The following is a 21,808-nucleotide window of genomic DNA, read 5'->3' as shown; positions in this document are numbered from 1 at the left end:
ACACAACACATTAAAATAAAGTTAAACATGACAGCAGGTCAAAATAACCTCGCTTTAAAGTTTGCATGAGTTTCTATGGACTTAAAGTGATTTATTCCTGTGCATGAAGATGTTTGTATATTTAGAACTACTCCTGAGCTGAAACCCCTAGTGGTAGGAAAGTGTAATGACAGTAAACTGACTATAAGTAGGCTTCAGCAGACGACTGTGCTCTTATTGGGAAGTTGTTGTATTCTGCAGCTTCTTTCTTTTGTCCTGCTCTTCATTAGCTATATAACTAGTCTATGATGTTATGGAAATATAAGATCATGGAGTAGTTGGACAAACAGCAGTGATTATGATAGTAGCTGCTTTATTAATGTCAGTTGATGCATCATAATCCATCCTCTTACAGTCTACTGTGCACTTAAACTACTACAATTACACAGAATTGAGTGTGTAGTAAGAACCATGTTTGGTTTAATTTGGCAAAGAAAAATGTCACACAAAAAATATCTCAATATAATCTCATGATACCTAAAAACATTTTTGTGTTACATGATATGTGTCACAATAAAAATGCCTTTGTACTGTATGTTCTGCCTCCACAGTGCCTACATGACCCTCGTGTTCAACAGCCAAGTAGCAAAGAAAGAAAAGCGTGAGTTAAAGAGTGTGTGCTTAAGATGTCTGGATGATGATGTTTTGCATAAACACAATTTTCTTTGCTTTAATTTCTGAATTAGTCACTTAAACAAGCTGCATTTTTACCACCAACACCACAATACATCACATATAACTGATCACAATATTAATATTTGAGCTCATATGTGATAATTAAAAGTTACTAAACACAAAGAAATGAGACGTGAATTTAAGTATTTTGAACAGCAAACCTGTCAATGTTCAGGAAATGTAGATATTAGATTAATGAGAGAAATTAGCCATTAAATATGAAGTTTTTTTCTTACCGTAACTTTTAGACTCTTGTGTCCAACAACTGAGCAGAAAATAAAGTGTGAAGAGGAGTGTGTGGTTAACAAGTGTTGCTGTTGTCTTGTCTTCTCTTTCTGCTGAAGTCACTTCCTATAAAATAAAGAAAATATGAGAAAAAATATTTTGTTCATCTGTTTAAATAAAATATAAAAAAAATGCTGAAAATATTATTAATTTTTTTTATTAATATAAATATTCAGCTTCATGACTGAATGATATCCTCTACTATAAAGTGCTCTTTGTAACAGAATTGTCACCATTTCCTTCTTCTTTATGCTACAACTGTGGGTTTACATTGTCAGTTACATTCAGAGCACGTCTATTAAAAAGCTGCTTTTATTTAAAAACAGAGAAAGGAAAGCGCTTAGCTTGTGACGCTAACATGCCCAGCACATCCTGTGTGATCATGCTAGCTGGTTCAAGTCATGCATCTTTGCTGACATTTACTTCATTAACTGGTGATGTTTTTGTATTGTGTACTTGTGTATTTAATACCACAGCTGAATTACTGCTGAAAAAATGGATCACAACACAATAGTTCTCTAAAAGCCTATAAAAACTAGAACAATTATCAGATGTTATTAAAGAGAGCAGGGTGTGTTAGCATGAGATTAAACACATTTCATGTTCTGTGTACAGAGTCGTCTTAACACGTCAGTCTATATGTGTGAACACATCAACTCTGTACTTCATCAACACCCAGTAGGACAATAAATACAATGTCAAATGTCAAACTGTTTAACTGTTAAACAAGAGCTAAACCACACGCTTATTATAATATGGATAATATAATATGTTTTCCTGTGCTCCTTAAAATTAAAAGGAACAGAACTGTTCAGTGTTAAATTACATGTTTCCATCTTAATGTAGATCATACTTTAAATATGAAATAAAAATAATCAAGCCTATGTTAAATGTATATATGGATTACTTATCGTTTCTCTAACACAAGCAAGAGACAGTGAGTGTATGAAAGTGTCAGTACTTGGACATTCTCTGCCGGAACAATAGGGGGCCTTCTGGAAGTGTGTTTTCTGTCACGTCTTGTAATACTCACCTCGGGCCTCATTTATAAAGCGTGCATACGCACAAAACGATGCTGGAAATGTACGTACGCCAGTTCCCACGCAAAGGTTGTGATCTATAAAAAACAAACTTGACGGGAGAATGTGCACACCTTTAAGCAAACTTTGAGCCGTGCGTACGCACATTCTGTAGACAAAGGGAAATGGCGACACAGATGGTGAGGTCGTGAACTGAAGTTAGGTTGTAGAAAATAAATGTGAGAAGAACGATTATAAGAATTAATGATATTTAATTTTCACTCCATTTTATACTTTACATCCACATTATCATGAAGATTAAATCCAACAGTGTTATTTGTGCTGATTGTTTTAGGCTATATACATCTAGTAAAATCCAAACGTAATTCAAAATGTATTAAAAATAAAATAATAATTATCAGCGCTACACCGTCCAGGGTGTATCCTGCCTTGATGCCCAATGACGCCTGAGAATAGGGACAGGCTCCCCGTGACCCGAGTAGTTCGGATAAGCGGTAGAAGATGAATGAATGAATAACCAGCACTTACAGTCACATTGTCCACAACGGGAGCGCAGACGGAGATGGCACGACTACATGTGATAAAGAATAGCATGAAATACCCTTTTATTAGAGAAATACAGAACACAGTGTACAAACTAAATATTTTCCTTAATGTACATATATCATAAAATGTCAAAGTCTGCAAATACAGTGATGAAGCACAATCGCTACTCATCATCGGTCCTAACTATTACGGTGTTCATTACAAAACCGTCAGGAAGAAGTTCACTATAACATTTTCGTCTTACATTTTCGCCCACAAATTAATTCTGTGATTTTGTCAAGGTGTTAACGATCAGTCTAATTGATAGAAACATATAAATCCTCCGGTGACCCGGGTATGTAATGCTTCATGATGGCACTGCTGGCACTGTTGGAGGATTACGCAATGGGAGAATAAGGAGAGAACGAGTTTTCAGGGACCATGATGATTTCCTTGCCCATGATGATGACTGGCTAATAAGCCGATTTAGATTCCCTAGAGCTGTGCTCTTAGATCTATGTGTTGAATTGGGTCCAGTATTAGAGAGGGCAACATGCCGGAACCATGCCATCCCATTCCAAATGCAAGTCCAGCGGGAATTGGCAGACAGGTAAATTATTTATATAAAAAAAACTACAAGTAATCCTCAACTTTGTGTCTAAGAGCTTTTTGTATATGAAATAATTCTATTAGAATCTATCATCTCACCCTATAGGTCTGGTATATCACAGCCGTCCCTGACTGCCATAATATCTGTCGTTTTGACTACTTAATATGGGTAGTCGATACATCAGGTTCCCCTACACTGTGCGAGAACAGGCCGAAATTAAAATGCAATTTGCAGCAATGTCTGGTTTCCCAAATGTAATCGGCGCAATTGACTGCGCTCATGTTGCTATAAGGGCACCATCTGAAAATGAATTTGCTTATGTTAACAGAAAGCATGTGCATTCTATTAATGTGCAAATCATATGTGACTCCAACGTGACCCTCACAAACATTGCGGCACGCTGGCCTGGTTCAACACATGATTCCTTTATCTTGACATATAACAGTTTAGGGAACAGACTAAATGCAGGCGTGATGGCTGGCTTCTTGGTGAGTTTAACAATATTAAAAAGTAGAAAATGTAACAATTTTGTTTTTTAATATAATTATAACCTGCAGGCGACTGTGGCTACCCCTGAGATGCTGACTTCTCACCCCATTTTTAAACACACAGAGCGCATAGGAAACTCATTATAACGAGGTCCACTCTCGTGCCCGTGCAGTGATCTGCATTGACTATTTATGGTTAAAAATGGGCGTGTACATTGCGGGATTTGAGGCTGGTTCACGTACGCACATCTGCGGGTGATCTGTGATTTATAAAGGAAACATTGCTTACAGGTGTGCGTACGACTCAGACTTAGACCTTCTTGTCTTTTCAGGGTCCTCACAATGGGAGGCCTTGTTTTTATTAAAAGCAACGTAATACAGATAAATGTGTGTAATATATGTAAAGTAAAATAAAATAAAATTACAAATGAAATCTCTTTCAAATAATTGCATTAAAAGATAGTAACAAACCAAGAAATACTATTCAAGTGTTAGCCTGTATTTGTTCTCTGATGCAAAATACTTAAGCAATACAAATGTAGTACAGTAACTAAGCATAAGCTTGCCTATAGTAGAATGCACAACAGTTTTTCAATACAGCAAACTTTATTTACTCTTTTTAGGGCTGGGCACTTGCGGAGCATCTGCCCTGCACTTCCTTGCATTTGCCTTGAATTTGCTTGGCACTATCCAGGACCATGCACAAGCTCTTGAAAAAGAGTGATAGGCCCAAGAGTCTATTAGGAAATCATTTGCTTACATCATTTTGTGGTTGACTTACGTAAATCTCCCTTGTTCATGCAAGGCATATGCCCCTGCAGTGCCTATGCAACACATCATATCTTGCACATCATAGATTTACATCAGCCAGGATTATAAAATCCTATAGTTATATGGAACAGCTTGTTCTTTTTCTTCTAGCCACATTCAACATTTAATATAAATATTTCAATTATAGAAAAAATTATACATATAAATGTAAATAAAAGCAAACAGAGCTCTCTTGAACTTCTGATAAATAACACTTATTATTGCATAAATCTTCTTAGTCAGTTGAAATCTTCTTCTGTCTAGGTTCAGCATCTGATCCTCTGCAAGCTTGCGGTAGCATTTTTAGCAATTGTAATTGTATTTAATTCATATTCAATTGTTTCATTTCTGTAACCAAGTTTTCTACTTTCAGAAGTTTTTTAGCAAACATCAGTTGCTTTTGTTCCTCTTTCCTATCCCATTTAGCTTCTCTATGCTTCTTCCTTTTTACCTTTCTCATTTGTTTTTGTTCACTTTGCTTTTGGGCAGAAATATCTCCTAAAGTGTATTTGGGTTGAGTTTTAGATTTGGCTCGAGGTGAATTCATGAATCCTACAACTCCATTCTGACCAGCAAAACCTCTGTATATGAGGTCTTTTTTTCCCATCATATTACTCCAGCTTCTACTAGTCTGAAGGAGGCATGAGTGGATGCCCAGAGTGTGGCGAGCAACAGAGTGTTTCGTTCCCTTCTCTGGGATCTGTGGTACATACAGTATGTAATTTGGTGTAATTCCTTTTCAAGGGAACTTTGTGCTGTGTCATGGCTGATGCTATGTGAATAAACAAAACCAGCACTGCCACACACCTAGTGATTTCTGTGCCAGAGGTCGTAAAAGCGGACATCTCTAAAAACCCTACTTCTCGGGTGTAGGGTTCCTTTCTGGGCCGCCCGGCCGAGATTTCTGCTGCTGCTGGACAGCCGCTCAGATTTTACTCTGGGCACTCTGGCTACACCGCTAATGCATGTTAGCCCTAGCACAGTAATGGCAGTATTGGAAGAACCATCAAATTGCTTCTCTGTGGCAACCAATGCAGCTGTGAAATATATTTTCATACTTTTTTGCATATTTTCATACAATAACGTGGGCCATCTGCTTTGTGGGCTAAATATTTGGCTTGGAGGCGAGCTTCAAACACAGAGCTTCAAACACCGCTTCCGTAAAAATTCTTCCCATAACGTCAGTTACATTCTAAGTTGCTGAGGATCTGTGAGGATCTGTGTAAGGATTCAGTGTTTCTTAGATGTTTCCATACAGCTGAAAGCAAAAAATAAAGAAATCACACACACACACACACACACACACACACACACACACACACACACACACACACACACACACACACAATTACACACACACACACACACACACACACACACACACACACACACACACACACACACACACACACACATATATATATATATATATATATATATATATATATATATATATATATATATATATATATATATATATGTATATCTCAGAAACATCAGAAACGTGTGTTAAAGAATTTTACTAACATTTATTTACATCAGTCATCACCACACACACTCTGATATATGATCATTAATCTTACTAAATATTAAATAAATATAAAATTACTGTTGGAGTTACAGCTGTGTATTGTAGCACATTTTCATATAAAACATTTATTATCAAATTAGTATTTAATCTAGTGCTGGTTTTGGGATCAAAAGTTTCAAACTCACAGCAATATTCTCATAGTCCGAGGATGTGGGAGAGTCAGCATGAGGACTGGGATGAGAAATCTGTAACATCTCGAGATTTTGGTAAATGTCATCTTTAGCACTCGACCCAGTGTTCTACAGAGAGGAGGAGTGGAGAACATGAGCAGGTTCTACTGAAGATTTACAGCTAGCCAGTATTATTATGAACGAAGCAGCCACCTGATGGACATTTCTGTAATAACTTACCTGATTGTCACCTTCATCTGCCTCCTTCTTCTTCTGTCTCTTGCTTCTGCTCACACAAAGACAAATATTTACCCACCGTCAGCATCTTCAGAGTCATTAGTGATAAATTTATCAGCACAAATATTCTCACCTCAGCCAGAAGAGTGCAGAGAGAAGAGCTGCAAGCCCAAAAAGTCCCAGTCCAACAGCCACATACACAATCATAATCACAGTACCTGCTGGTACAAACACACACACACACACACACACACACACACACACACACACACACACACACACACACACACACACACACACACACAAACACCAATTTTATTTAAAACCTCACCCACAGTGCATTATGAACAGAGCAGTGACCACACAGCAATGAAAAATCATCACCTCACCATTAATAGTGACAGACACTGCAGCTGATCTCTCAGAGCCGTGTTTATTCTGAGCCTCACAGTAATACTGTCCACTCTGTACAGCTCTGTAACTCTGTCCAGATCCTACAGGTGATGATTCTTTCTCCTTAAACCAGGTGTAGTTCTGTACAGGTGGGTTAGCATCACTGCTGCAGGTCAGAGTCACTGAACTGTCCTCCACTATCTCACCAGAGGGACTGATGGACACTGAGACGTTCTTTGGAGGATCTAAAATGAACAGGATGATAACACTAAAGTAAATCCATAATAGTTTTATCTCTAATTGTCTGTGAGGAAATCTTCAGCTTTAACTTACACAGAACATTCAGAGTCACACTGTTGGAGTCCTGATGTCCGACTTCATTACTGCACCTGCACTTGTACTCTCCACTGTCCTCAGAGCTGATCTTGGAGATGTTGTAGGTCTTTTCCTTTCCTACTGATGTCTTCCCCTTAAACCAGGTGTAGTTCTGTACAGGTGGGTTAGCATCACTGCTACAGGTCAGAATCACTGAACTGTCCTCCACTATCTCACCAGAGGGACTGATGGACACTGAGACATTCTTTGGACGATCTAGAGAGTTCCATGACCAGAGTGAGGAAAGCAGTTCATGGTCATAATTAATGCTTTTTTCTGTCTTTCATCAAAAATTGAATGAAGTTTGAATGAACTATTATTTCTGCACCTTTTTTCATTATTACATTTGGCTCCATATTTTATTTGAATCTTTTTCATTGTGATAAATCAGAGACACCTTTCTGTAAATGGCTGTATTTCTTTCCTTTGGTGTCAGAATGGGATTCGACAGATTTTATCTACTTTTCTAAAATTCTTTAAAATAAAAAAAAATCTTAAAAATACTTCAAGATACAAATCACACAGAACAATAATAATATTATTAACTCCAACACCACAATAACAAATCACCAGGGGCAGGTTTAGTTCCTGATCAATACTATAAGTATTTTAGGACAACAGTTCATTAGAATTACAGAAGAAATAAAGAAATAACCAGTGAATTTACCACCACACATGAATTCCACTTTCATAAACCAAAAAACAAATAAACTCTTTATCTAAATATTACTCTATTTCACTAATCAAGACAAATATGAAATTGCTTCCAGAATTAATTAATTAATAGATTCAGTTAATGCAACAATAATACAAGACTTTTTATTGTAAGTATTAATATTGACAACAAATAGTATTTTATATATGTATTTAAATATAAGAGGATTTGGGTCTTCCCCCTTTTGCTTTAATGACAGTTTGCACTCGAGTTGACATGGACTCCACAAGTTTTTTATAAAACATTATGATAACGTTTTAGATCAAATCTATGGGACTGTCATCTGATCTCAGACTTCAAGCTATGAATGTCAGTCAATGTCATTTTGTGTTTTCTTTACTTACACCAGCACTTTATTTTGTTTTCCTTTATTAACTATCAGGTTATAAAGTATATATAAGAAGGTAAATAAAGCTCACATCTGACTCTGAGGGTTTGAACAGGAGAGTGGAGATGTTCATATCCTCTTACAGCACATCTATAACTGCCTGCATCCTCACTGCTGACCGACTGCAGACGGACTTCATTGCTCTTGTTGGTCTTTGTGGTTAAATCTCTGCTGTTTTTGTACCAGATGAATGTTGGATCAGTCAGACTGCAGGTGGTTTTACAGGTCAGAACGACTGATTGTCCTTCTGTCACTTCTGCAGGAGCGATCTGAAGATCAAGATCTTAAACAACGAGAGAAACGTTAAATCATGAAAGTCGTCCTGAAGCCAGTAGAGCGTCTACTTCTAAAACTCTGCTCTCAAAGTGGTTTTCTATCTGGAGACTAGTCACTATTTACCAGCCCCTTAATGATCAGAACAATCAGACAAAACACTTTGTACTTTGACAGAAAAACCTTGACATGTAGCAGTATAAATGTTTCAAGGACTCTTCAGTAAGAAACTTTTTCAGTAAGAACATTATCTTAGTCTTCACTAAAAAGGTACCACAAGCAAAACATTTCCCCAAAACAGTTCTGTGTAGGAATATAAAAATAATAGATAGTAATAGTTAGTCCATAGTTAATATTATGAACTACACCATGTGTTACTCTGCTAGCGACACTTGAATGAAACAGGTAAGTGATTACATACATCCACTAGCTTGGGACCAGCTTAACGTTTAGAGATGTGTGAATGGAAACAGACAATAAACAGGCAGAAACCGAAAGCAGGATTATTGTGAATAAAATCAAGAAAAACAAGAAAGAAACAGAAACAAGGCTTGTGTCAGACATCAATGATACAGATACGACTTAAAAAAGGATGAACGAGAATGGGCACAGAGGGAGAATAATTCAGCAGAACCATCATTAAGGAAAGAACAATCATCATCAGCCTCATGGAAAAGAGATCAAGGTGAGATGAACAAAACATCTTATTTTCAGTCTAACAGAAGAAATTCTGCAAAACAACGGATGGCAAACAACACAAAACCACTGTGAGTGTGTGGAAGTGTGGGCGTGGTCGAGTGCTGGTTTTTTGAATAGAGGGCAGTGAGTGGTAAGGTTTATACACCTGTGGAGATTTGTGTTAATAACTGTTATCTGTTGCAGTGAGCTGTGGCAGGGACGGAAGAGGAAGTGTGTGTGTGTGTGTGTGTCTGTGTGTGTGTGTGTGTGTGTGTGTGTGTGTGTGTGTGTAGAGACATAATTGGTGAACTGAAAAGTGAATTATAAAAATAAATAAAGGTTAAATAACGATCTCCAATCCTGCCTCTAGTTTCCTCTTTCCCTGAACCCTCCAAACACGCTACACTGTGATAGTAATGAAGCCACTACTGAGTGTCCACTTACTTTCTGTCTAATTATTATGTAGATTTTTAAACATTTTATAATGTTTTGGTTGGAAAGTGAGCTTGTGGTGTCTTTCTTTAAAATAAATGGTGTTTGGATTGAGATGTTTTCTAACGTAGTTGTCATGAGTGAGGGAAGGAAGCGGACCCAAACGCAGGATAGCCAAATCAACAGGGTTTAATAACAAAGGAAACACAAAACACAACACGGACTAAAGACAGGACTGGACAACAGTTGATTCCACACTGCACAAGGCAACACGGCACAGATAAATAGACAAGGTGATGACAATGGGAAACAGGTGTGTAGAGATGGGGAGGAGCAGACAAAGGCGGGGCAGACACGTGACGAAGAACAAACAAATGCACGTGGCCACAGTCCGGGCTGAGTCCTGACAGTAGTGAAAATTATAAGTGTAGAAAATAAAATTTAGAAGAATGAGTGCTGCTTAAGGGTCCAATTAAATTGTGGTGTAATTACATATAAAAAAAAGATTATTTTATTTACCTGTAACACTGAGTATAACTCCAGGTTTACCCAGGTATCTTTCTTTCTCTTCATTTGTTCTGATTCTGAAGCAGTACATCTGTTCATCTGTTTTCTTCACATCACTCAGACTGAGGGGGAAGTGATTCTGTACATCTGTTATGTACGTCACTCTGCCTGAGTAACCTGGTTCATTATACAGATCAGTCGGCTCTTTACCCTGAACTGGGTTAATAAACCAAAATCTCTGTGTCACTGTAAGACGTGGTGGGTGTGTGTAAGTGACGTTCATAATCACTGTAGATCCTTTTAAAGCACAGAGATTCAGTTGGCTGTATTTCACACTCCATTTATTCCCAAGAGCTGAAACATGATACATAAAAGAGGTGATTAGAGATTATTATCCTGAACCCCATCAAACACTCAGTTCACTCACAAATAAAAACTATTCTTCACGACTGGAAGAAAACTGTAATGTGGAATTAATATTCAAACTGAATCTGCATTTTGATCCTTTATTTACAGAGAAATTAAAAAGCAGGCTTATATTTATTTGTGTATTTTACTCATGATTCTTAAATGGACCTTAAGAACAAGCACAGATTTGGTGATTAAATCAGTTTGTACTGTCTCCAGTGTGTGTGACTGTGATAATATAAAGGTAAGACTCACCTGGGATCATGAGGAGAAAGATCAGACAAAGCAGAGAAGACGGTTTAAGGGACATCATTCTTCTATAAAGATTCTATATACAACCTAAAACTTTTTGTGTTGGGTTGTATATAGAATCAATGTAAAATTTTTAAATGTGGCCTCAAAAAAAGTTTTTGGTCCCCAGTGAATTATAAAACTGATAAAAGTAACAATGATAACAAATGATAAATGAAATGATCAGAATTCCATAAGGAAAACTTCTGAGATGTTTACATTCATTAGAAATGTATGTGTTTACTGTTTTGTTCTATTTAGGCATATTAAACTGTTCTTATTGTTCTACAAAGAAAACAAAGAAAATGAAAGAAATCAACATCTGTAATGAGTTTGTCCATGTTTTTGCCCTGTTTCTGTCTGCTGTCTTGTCCTGCTGTTAATTGTTGGCCCGCCCACTTATTTGTTACCATGGACACTTGCACTCAATCTCTTCCCCAGATGTTTTGTCTTTGTCTCTGATTGTCTCTGCTTTGTGATTGGTTCCTGTTTACTACATTTACTCTGTTTGTTCACTTCCCTGGTGTTGGTCGTTGTTGGTATGTGGTGTGTTCCTGTCCATGTTCTTGTTTCCTGTTTTGTTCCGTGTTCTGCCTTGTGTTCCCTGCCTGTTCATTTGTGTTTTGGATTAAAACTTGAAACTGTATTTGGATCCTCACTCGCCTTTCTCACTGCGTCTTATCGTGACAACATCATAGTCAAAGTTTTTTGGTTTCTTTACTTACACCAGTACATTAAATTGTTTTCATGTTTTCATTTATTAACTATCAGGATATAAAGTATATATAAGAAGGTAAATAAAGCTCACATCTGACTCTGAGGGTTTGAACAGGAGAGTGGAGATGTTCATATCCTCTTACAGCACAGCTATAACTGCCTGCATCCTCACTGCTGACCGACTGCAGACGGACTTCATTGTTCTTGTTGGTCTTTGTGGTTAAATCTCTGCTGTTTTTGTACCAGATGAATGTTGGATCAGTCAGACTGCAGGTGGTGTTACAGGTCAGAACGACTGATTGTCCTTCTGTCACTTCTGCAGGAGCGATCTGAAGATCAAGATCTTAAACAACGAGAGAAACGTTAAATCATGAAAGTCGTCCTGAAGTCAGTAGAGCGTCTACTTCTAAAACTCTGCTCTCAAAGTGGTTTTCTATCTGGAGACTAGTCACTATTTACCAGCCCCTTAATGATCAGAACAATCAGACAAAACACTTTGTACTTTGACAGAGAAACCTTGACATGTAGCAGTATAAATGTTTCAAGGACTCTTCAGTAAGAAACTTTTTCAGTAAGAACATTATCTTAGTCTTCACTAAAAAGGTACCACAAGCAAAACATTTCCCCAAAACAGTTCTGTGTAGGAATATAAAAATAATAGATAGTAATAGTTAGTCCATAGTTAATATTATGAACTACACCATGTGTTACTCTGCTAGTGACACTTGAATGAAACAGGTAAGTGATTACATACATCCACTAGCTTGGGACCAGCTTAACATTTAGAGATGTGTGAATGAAAACAGACAATAAACAGGCAGAAACCGAAAGCAGGATTATTGTGAATAAAATCATGAAAAACAAGAAAGAAACAGAAGCAAGGCTTGTGTCAGACATCAATGATACAGATACGACTTAAAAAAGAATGAACGAGCATGGGCACAGAGGGAGAATAATTCAGCAGACCCATCATTAAGGAAAGAACCATCATCATCAGCCTCATGCAAAAGAGAGCAAGGTGACAGAGTCTAACAGAGGAAATTCAGTAAAACAACGGATGGCAAACAACACAAAACCACTGTGAGTGTGTGGAAGTGTGGCTGTGGTCGAGTGCTGGTTTGTGAATAGAGGGCAGTGAGTGGTAAGGTTTATACACCTGTGGAGATTTGTGTTAATAACTGTTATCTGTTGCAGTGAGCTGTGGCAGGGACGGAAGAGGAAGAGTGTGTGTGTGTGTGTGTGTGTGTGTGTGTGTGTGTGTGTGTGTGTGTGTGTGTGTGTGTGTGTGTGTAGAGACATAATGTGTGGACTGAAAAGTGAATTATAAAAATAAATAAAGGTTAAATAACGATCTCCAATCCTGCCTCTAGTTTCCTCTTTCCCTGAACCCTCCAAACACGCTACACTGTGATCGGTAATGAAGCCACTACTGAGTGTCCACTTACTTTCTGTCTAATTATTATGTAGATTTTTAAACATTTTATAATGTTTTGGTTGGAAAGTGAGCTTGTGGTGTCTTTCTTTAAAATAAATGGTGTTTGGATTGAGATGTTTTCTAATGTAGTTGTCATGAGTGAGGGAAGGAAGCGGACCCAAACGCAGGATAGCCAAATCAACAGGGTTTAATAACAAAGGAAACACAAAACACAACACGGACTAAAGACAGGACTGGACAACAGTTGATTCCGCACTGCACAAGGCAACACGGCACAGATAAATAGACAAGGTGATGACAATGGGAAACAGGTGTGTAGAGATGGGGAGGAGCAGACAAAGGCGGGGCAGACACGTGACGAAGAACAAACAAATGCACGTGGCCACAGTCCGGGCTGAGTCCTGACAGTAGTGAAAATTATAAATGTAGAAAATAAAATTGTGGTGTAAATATATATAAAAAAAAGATTATTTTATTTACCTGTAACATTAAGTGTAACTCCAGGTTTACCCAGGTATCTTTCTTTCCCTTCATTTGTTATGATTCTGAAGTAGTACATCTGTTCATCTGTTTTCTTCACATCACTCAGACTGAGGGGGAAGTGATTCTGTACATCTGTTATGTACGTCACTCTGCCTGAGTAACCTGGTTCATTACACAGATCAGTCGGCTCTTTGCCCTGAAATGGGTTTATTACCCAAAACCTCTGTGTCACTGTAAGACGTGGTGGGTGTGTGTAAGTGACGTTCATAATCACTGTAGATCCTTTTAAAGCACAGAGATTAAGTTGGCTGTATTTCACACTCCATTCATTCCCAAGAGCTGAAACATGATACATAAAAGAGGTGATTAGAGATTATTATCCTGAACCCCATCAAACACTCAGTTCACTCACAAATAAAAACTATTCTTCACGACTGGAAGAAAACTGTAATGTGGATTAATATTCAAACTGAATCTGCATTTAATCCTTTATTCAAAGGGAAATAAAAAAAAACAGGCATATATTTTTTGTGTATTTTACTCATGATTCTTAAATAGACCTTAAGAACAAGCACAGATTTGGTGATTAAATCAGTTTGTACTGTCTCCAGTCTGTGTGACTGTGATAATATAAAGGTAAGACTCACCTGGGATCATGAGGAGAACGATCATGCAAAGCAGAGAAAACGATTTAAGGGACATCATTCTTCTATAAAGATTCTATATACAACCTAAAACATAAAATAATCAACTTCAGTAAGGTGGAGACAGTAAGTTTGCTTCATCACACTACTCCATCACTCAGGAGTTTACAACACAGACACTGTCTGTCATTTCTTACATAAGAAGGCTCCCCGTGACCAGAGAAGTTCGGATAAGCGGTAGACAATGAATGAATGAATGAATGAATGAATGAATGAATGATTACGGGTTAATAGATTTAGCAGAATCTGATATTTGAAGGAGAGATTTTCTAAACACATCTAAAGTTAAACACAATACATTAAAATAAAGTTAAACACAAAAACAAAACAACATCACTTTAAAGTTTGCATGTGTTTCAATGGACTGAAAGTGATTTATTCCTGTGCATGAGGATGTTTGTATTTTAGAACTACTCCTGAGCTCAAACCCCTAGTGGTAGGAAAGTGTAATGACAGTATACTGATTATAAATAGGTTTCAGCAGACGACTGTGCTCTTGATGGAAGGTTGTTGACCATAGATGGTGATGTGGAAATGAATGTGGTTGTGCAGAAGCAGAGCAGCTTAGAATGTGTGTGATTTATCAACGTCCATTACATACTGCTGTGTGATCAATGACAGTTTCTTTATGCATCCTGCAGCTTCTTTCGTCCTGCTTTTCAGCAGCATTATAACTAATGTATGATGTTATGTAAATATAGTATTATGGAGTAGTTGAACAAACAGCAGTGGTTATGATAGTAGCTGCTTTATTAATGTCAGTTGATGCATCACAATTCATCCTCTTACAGTCTACTGTGCACATAAACTACTACAATTACATAGAATTGATTGTGCATTAAAAAAAATTGCAAGTACGGGGAGACACTCAAATGTCATGTAATGGAAAACTCCTTGTTGTAATTCATTCATTCAGTTTTACTTCATTCGTTATTCCACATATAATTTATACGAGAGAATTTCGTTTACACTTTCCTTGGTATAGTTTTCAACATTTCCACCATGTTTAGTTGAATTTGGCAAAGTAAAATGTCACACAAAATATCTCAATATAATCTCATGATACCTAAAAACATTTTTGTGTTACATGATATGTGTCACAATAAAAATGCCTTTGTACTGTATGTTCTGCCTCCACAGTGCCTACATGACCCTCATGTTCAACAGCCAAATAGCAAAGAAAGAAAAGTGTGAGTTAAAGAGTGTGTGCTTAAGAGGTCTGGATGATGTTTTGCATAAACACATAATTTCTAAATTAGTCACTTAATAAGCTGCACTTTTACCACCAGCACCACAAAACATTAGAAATAACTGATCACAATATTTGAGCTCATATGTGATAATTAAAAGTTGCTAAACATAAAGAAATGAGGCGTGTATTTAAGTATTTTGAACTGCAAACCTGTCAATGTTCAGGAAATGTAGATATTAGATTAATGAGAGAAATTAGCCATTAAATATATGAAGTTTTTTTCTTACCTTAACATTTAGACTCTTGTGTCCAACAACTGAGGAGAAAATAAAGTGTGAAGTTGAGTGTGTGTGGTTAACAAGTGTTGCTGTTGTCTTCCTTCTCTTTCTGCTAAAGTCACTTCCTATGAAATAAAGAATATATGAAATAAAACATTTTGCTTATCTGTTCAAATAACATTAAATCTAATTTTAAAACAACATTCTGAAAATATCATTGAATATTTTATTAATATAAATATTCAGCTTCATGACTGAATGATATCCTCTACTATAAAGTGCTCTTTGTAACAGAATTGTCACCATTTCCTTCTTCTTTATGCTACAACTGTGGGTTTACATTGTCAGTTACATTTAGTGCACATTTATTAAAAAGCTCCTTTTAAAAACAGAGAAAGGAAAGCGCTTAGCATGTGATGCTAACATTCCGAGCACATCATGTGTGTAATCATGCTAGCTGGTTCAAGTCATGCATATGTCAGCACTCTGCCTAGACTTCCTGGTTTGCTACACTACTTCCAGGTCGGTGGCCATATTGCATGTTCACTTTCAGGGCAGTGGCCATTTTAGGTGTTAGGCACTATATACAGATGCTGCTTTCACATTGTTCCTTGCCGGATGGTCTTCTCAGCGTGCCCTGTGCACTGTGATACATCCAGGCTTGTTCCTGTCCTGCCCTGCCTGGTTTGATTCTGTTTATTTCTGGTTTCTGTTTTTGCCTTCCCTCGCCGTTGCCGCTGTTGCCTGCCCTCTCTTCTTTGCCGTTGAAGGAAGGGCCAGCGGTTTGCCCACAATCTCCAGCGCCCTCCAAACTACTTCCCAAGATTCACATCTCTGTTAACCATCAAGACCTTTGCCGGGCAGCCTTCATTGACTCTGGAGCGGATTCAGAGTTTCTGGACAAGGAATTGGCCAATCTGCTGGGCATCATTTATCTGCAAGCACCATTTATGCTGGGATTCCCTTTGCTTCAGAAACACAATCCCCACTTGGACTGGACCAGTGGCCTCATCTTGAACTGGGGAACACACTGTCACATTCACTGCCTCATCTCGAAACCCCAGACTCAGCATCCAGTCTCTGAGGAACCTCCACCAGACCTTAGTTCTGTCACCTTGGACTACCATGACCTGGGAGCTGTCTTCAGCAAGACCTGAGCCTCTGTCCTCCCTCCACATCGGCTCTACGACTGCGCCATTTACCTACTGACTGGAACTACTCCCTCCGTGGCCTTCTTTACCAGCTGACCGGACCCGAGAGAGAGGCCACGGCACAGTACATCCAGGATTTTCTCAGGGCTGATTCATCCCTCTTTTTCTCCAGCGGGGCAGGGTTTTTCTTTGTGGGGAAAAATGATGGCTCGCTCTGCCATTGTATTGATTACCGAGGGCTTAACACCATTACTATTAAGAACCGGTACCCCCTGCTTCTCTTGACCTCTGCCTTTGAACTCCTCCAGGGAGCCACCATTTTCTTGGGTATTTGGGAGGGAGACAAGTGTGACCAATGCACCGGTGGTCTTTCAGGCCTTGGTCAATGATGTCCTGTTAGGCCTTCTGAACAAGTTTGTCTTTGTTTACTTGGATGATATTCTGATCTTTTCCCGCTCCTTGGAGGAACACAGAAACCATGTTTGAGTCGTGCTCCAGTGCCTCCTTGTAAGAAAGATTCCTCCTCGCACTTGTCCGCGTCTCTTTACCTCTGCAAAACAATAGGAGCGCTCTGGAGCACTGAGAGAACAAACCACACGAGTGAAATCAAATCTGGTTTATTCCAAACAGCTTCTCAAAGAACTGAGCGACAGAACAGAATATATACGCCATGAAATACATTAAGCTATGGTGTATGAGATAAGGCGGGGGCTAAGTTTTGTCAACATAGATAGGGGTATGCTAGAATGCTGCTTCCTCACAACTCTCATCCAAGCATTGAAGGTCAGCACATTCATTTCGACATAGAAAGAGAAATGTAGAAAGAAAATGAAATAAGCACAAAAATTAATTACCATAAAGAAAATTCATTTCAACACTCCTTGAGAATCATCTGTATCTGAAAGCTGAGAAATGGGAATTCCACACCACCAGTACCACCTTTTTGGGCTTCATTCTCTCACCCAGGAGCATACAGATGGACTCCAACCGGGTTAAGGCAGTTAGGGACTGGCCAAACCCGGATAACAGGAAGCATCTCCAGTGCTTCCTGGGGTTTGCAAACTTTTCATCAGGCACTTCAAGTTCATCAGGGGCTTCAGCAATGTCGATCAGCCCCCAACACTGGCTAACCTCCACACTTCAAGCCTTCAACTGGAATCATGAAGCTGAGCAAGCTTTCACCAGACTCAAGGGCCTCTTTACGACAGCTCTCATCCTGGCTCTCCTCGACCCAGACCAGCAGTTTATTGTGGAGGTGAGCATCCAATGTCGCCTTGGGGGCCATTCTGTCTCAGCGATCCGCTCAAGGCAACCGGCTCCATCCCTGTGCTTTCTTCTCAAGGCGCCTTAGTCTGGATGACTAATGGATATATCCTATAGGCAAACAGAATCGACCGGAATCTTGAATTTCCTTGCTCGGTCAAGTGTCTTAATTCCAGGCAAGTCTGTTGCGGTCTTTTCTTTGAACATTTTAATTTCACCCTGTCCTACCGACACTCTATCTTGGAAATTCACCATGGAGGATGATGGAGAACCTGTCATGGAACGTACTGTATACTTCCTTCCTCCGTCATGGTCCGAGCCCTTTGCCTTGATATTTAAAGGAGGGTCCATCAGGTCACCTTCAGTCTCCCGATTCCAAAGGGCTGTCCAGAGAGATGGTTGTTCGTTCCTGACCGTCCTGACAAGTCCTCCAATGGTGCCACAGATCTCACCTGTTCCGTCACCCTGGCTCTGCCTGCACCTTGTCAGTCCTCCAGTAGTACTTCTGGTGGCATAAGATAAGGAAGGATGTCCAGGTGTTTGTGGGGGCATGTTCTGCCTGCGCTCAGCATAAGACAACCCGGGGCCTCCCAGTGACTATATAAGGATGCTGCTTTCATATGGTTCCTTGCCAGATGGTCTTTTCAGCTTGCCCTGTGCATTGTGATTCATCCAGCTTTGTCCCTGTACTGCCCTGGCTGGTTTGATTCTGTTTGTTTCTGGTTTCTGTGTTTTTGCCTGCCCTGTATTACCCTGCCTGCCTGTATACTGAATTATTGGACTGTTTTTCACTCTGTGGTTTTGCCTGCCCAGTATTCTTTGCCTGCCTCGCCTGATTATTTTGTAACACCCATTAAAGACTTTTATTATTTATATCGGCATCCTGCATTTGAGTCATCACTTCTGGCCCACCCTTACAGCATCTTTGCTGACATTTACTTCATTAACTAGTGATGTTTTTGTATTGTGTACAAAATGGATCACAACACAACGGTTCTCTAAAAGCCTATAAAAACTAGAACAATTCTCAGATGTTATTTAAGAGAGCAGGGTGTGTTAGCATGAGATCAGGGTCACATTTCCTCCTGGGTGGAATTTCCCATGGAGGGCCCTCGAGTAGGTACACCAGATCAGCATACCATGGCTTACCCGGCCATCGAGGTGCTACCAGGAGGAGACGGACTCCATCCCGGGGAACTCTTTCCAGAACTCCAGGGAGCAGAGCGATTGGGGGAAAGGCATACAGGCGTAGCCTCGGCCACGACCATACCATGGCATCCAGACCTAATGGGGCTGGGTGAGAGAGAGAGAACCAGAAGGGACAGTGCGAGGTCTCCTGGGTCACAAAAAGAGCCACCTGGGCTCTGTAGAACCTCCGCCATATGAGCTCCACCACCTCGGGGTGGAGAAGCCATTCCCCAGGCCTCGGCCCCTGCTTCCACAGGGCATCTGCTCTGACATTCAACTGTCCTGGGATATTAATGGCCCTCAAAGAGAGGAGTCTGTCCCAAGACCACAAAAGGACCGCTCGTGCTAGCTTGTACAAAGGGCGAGATCGGAGACCCCCTTGGTGGTTGATGTAGGAGACCACCGCAGTACTGTCCATGCAGACCAATACATGGTGATCTCTTAAGTCCGGGAGGAAGTGTTTTAACCCCAAAAATACTGCCACCATCTCCAGGCAATTTATGTGCCATGAGAGACGTGGGCCACTCCACAGACCTTGGGCAGAGTGGCCACTCATGACTGCTCCCCACCCAGTGAGGGGAGTGTCCGTCGTTAGCGTCATGTGACGTCATGGAGTCCCCAACACGGGGCCTCGGGACAGAAACATTCGGTCTCTCCAAACATCCAAGGCTCGAAGGGCATGCCACGAGACCTTGATGGTATGATATGGGTTTCCCCTGAAAGAAAACCCTCTGCCCTGGAGCCACCACTGGAGGGGTCTCATGTGCAGGAGGCTGAGCGGGATTACGCTGGATGCCACCGCCATGAGACCCGTGCGCATAGCCATGCGATTGCAATGCGAGCAACCGACTTCTTTGAGAGCCAATTGTGCATGCTCCACTCCCACGCAAACAATGCACCGATCATGCAAATCCTTCCCATTAATGAAATAGGGACACGGAAAAACAAACTTACGGAAATTCTGTCTGCTAGCCATCACTCGTTCAGAAAAACAGTATCAGAAAAACACAGCACTTACCTGAATGAGCAGAAGCTAGCGTCTTGTCCATCTCGCAGCCATTTGTAGCTTCCTGTTTATGCGACGTCACCCGCCGATGACGTCACGTCCCAACACCTATTGGTCAGATTACACATGTGGTTCAGAGCGCAGTCACGCAGGGGCATTCCCATAGCATTTCGATGCAACTCGAGTTCCGAAGGGGAACTCTACAGCTCCTCCTTCAGGAGTCACAGCAAGAGAACCACTATGACTGTACAGGACTATTAACACTGTTATACAGTACACCACATGATGAAGTAAAAGGAAAAATATATACTTACATAGTTTATTATAAACACTTCAAATGAATGGCCTCATTTAAAGAGACTATGTAAAATAACTATTTACTAACTTAATTCTGAACTTTAAACTTTAGATTCTGTTTCTATACTTACCCTGCTAAAAAAAAAAAAAAACAGCATAGCTGGTCCAGCATAAGGTATGTTTTGCATGCTGGTACCAGCCTGGGATGGTGGTATGCTGGTCCAGCACAAGGTGCTGGTTGCTGGTGTGCTGGCCGACCAGCCTGGGATGCTGGTGTGCTGGTCAACATATGTTGTCTATGATGCTAGTATAATCCCAGCAAGACCACAACAAAACCCATTTGTTACATGTCACATTTATTAGTGCATATTCATTCTGGATATTCTTATCATTTACATGGCTTTCTTTATATATATATATATATATATATATATATATATATATATATATATATATATACACACACACACACACACACATTATATATGTATATGTATAAGTTTGTTTAAAATATTTATTGGACAATTACATTTAACAACACACTGAAATATACATACGTTAGAACTGGCCGATAAAACAATAACGATATGTATTGTGATAGATGTGAACGATAGCGATATAAAATGTGTTTTATAAAATGTTCAATATTTTCATCCTTCGTCGGAAGAAAACAGTGGTTGCGAAGCAAGTTTTGTTGCATTAACAAAGGCAAGCCCTCTCTGGTAACCTAACAATGTAGGGAGTAACATGCTAACAGCCAATCATGTAACAGTATCAAGTTTGGTTGCGCCATATTGTTGTCTCATGCTTCAGTAACCGGTGACTGATAAGCAGAAAATGAACGCTGCAGTGAGCGAGAAAATTGTAAATAAAAGAGGAAAAGTCAGCTACTTTTTCATATTTCTGCAGGTTTTTTATTTCAAACAATGTTACTGTACTGTATCAAGTTTGTGTTTTTTATTACAGATGTATCTCAGTTAGGGCGGAAATGATTCCTCGAGTAATTCGATTACAAAAATGTATCTTTAATTTAATTTAAAGCATCCTTTAATTCATTTTAAAGCTCACGCCATGTGTGTGTGTATGTGTGAGCGTGTGACAACACACTTACGTCAAAGCAGAAGGAGATGCGTGGAGTTAGCGGCCTTTTGATTTGAGGGCACGGGCGCATGCGGGCTGCAAAATGGAAGGGCGCGATAACAATGTCAATGCGCAAAGAGAAGA

The 21,808-nt window shown here is 39.5% G+C and overlaps 1 protein-coding gene across 1 annotated transcript in view; it reads right to left on the bottom strand.

Moving 5' to 3' along the window:
- Positions 1–21,808, bottom strand: part of LOC113643839 (hemicentin-1-like) — a 276,071-nt gene that overhangs the window by 196,372 nt on the left and 57,891 nt on the right. Inside the window, 4 exon segments of the mRNA XM_047803071.1 lie at positions 8,313–8,564; positions 10,184–10,525; positions 11,679–11,930; positions 13,503–13,844. Of these exon segments, the coding sequence (XP_047659027.1) occupies positions 8,313–8,564; positions 10,184–10,525; positions 11,679–11,930; positions 13,503–13,844 (1,188 nt within the window).

Source organism: Tachysurus fulvidraco, chromosome 18 (assembly GCF_022655615.1).
Source record: "Tachysurus fulvidraco isolate hzauxx_2018 chromosome 18, HZAU_PFXX_2.0, whole genome shotgun sequence".
NCBI lineage: Eukaryota > Metazoa > Chordata > Actinopteri > Siluriformes > Bagridae > Tachysurus > Tachysurus fulvidraco.
Note: the sequence above shows the minus strand (reverse complement) of the source record. Positions and strands in the feature narration are given on the sequence as shown.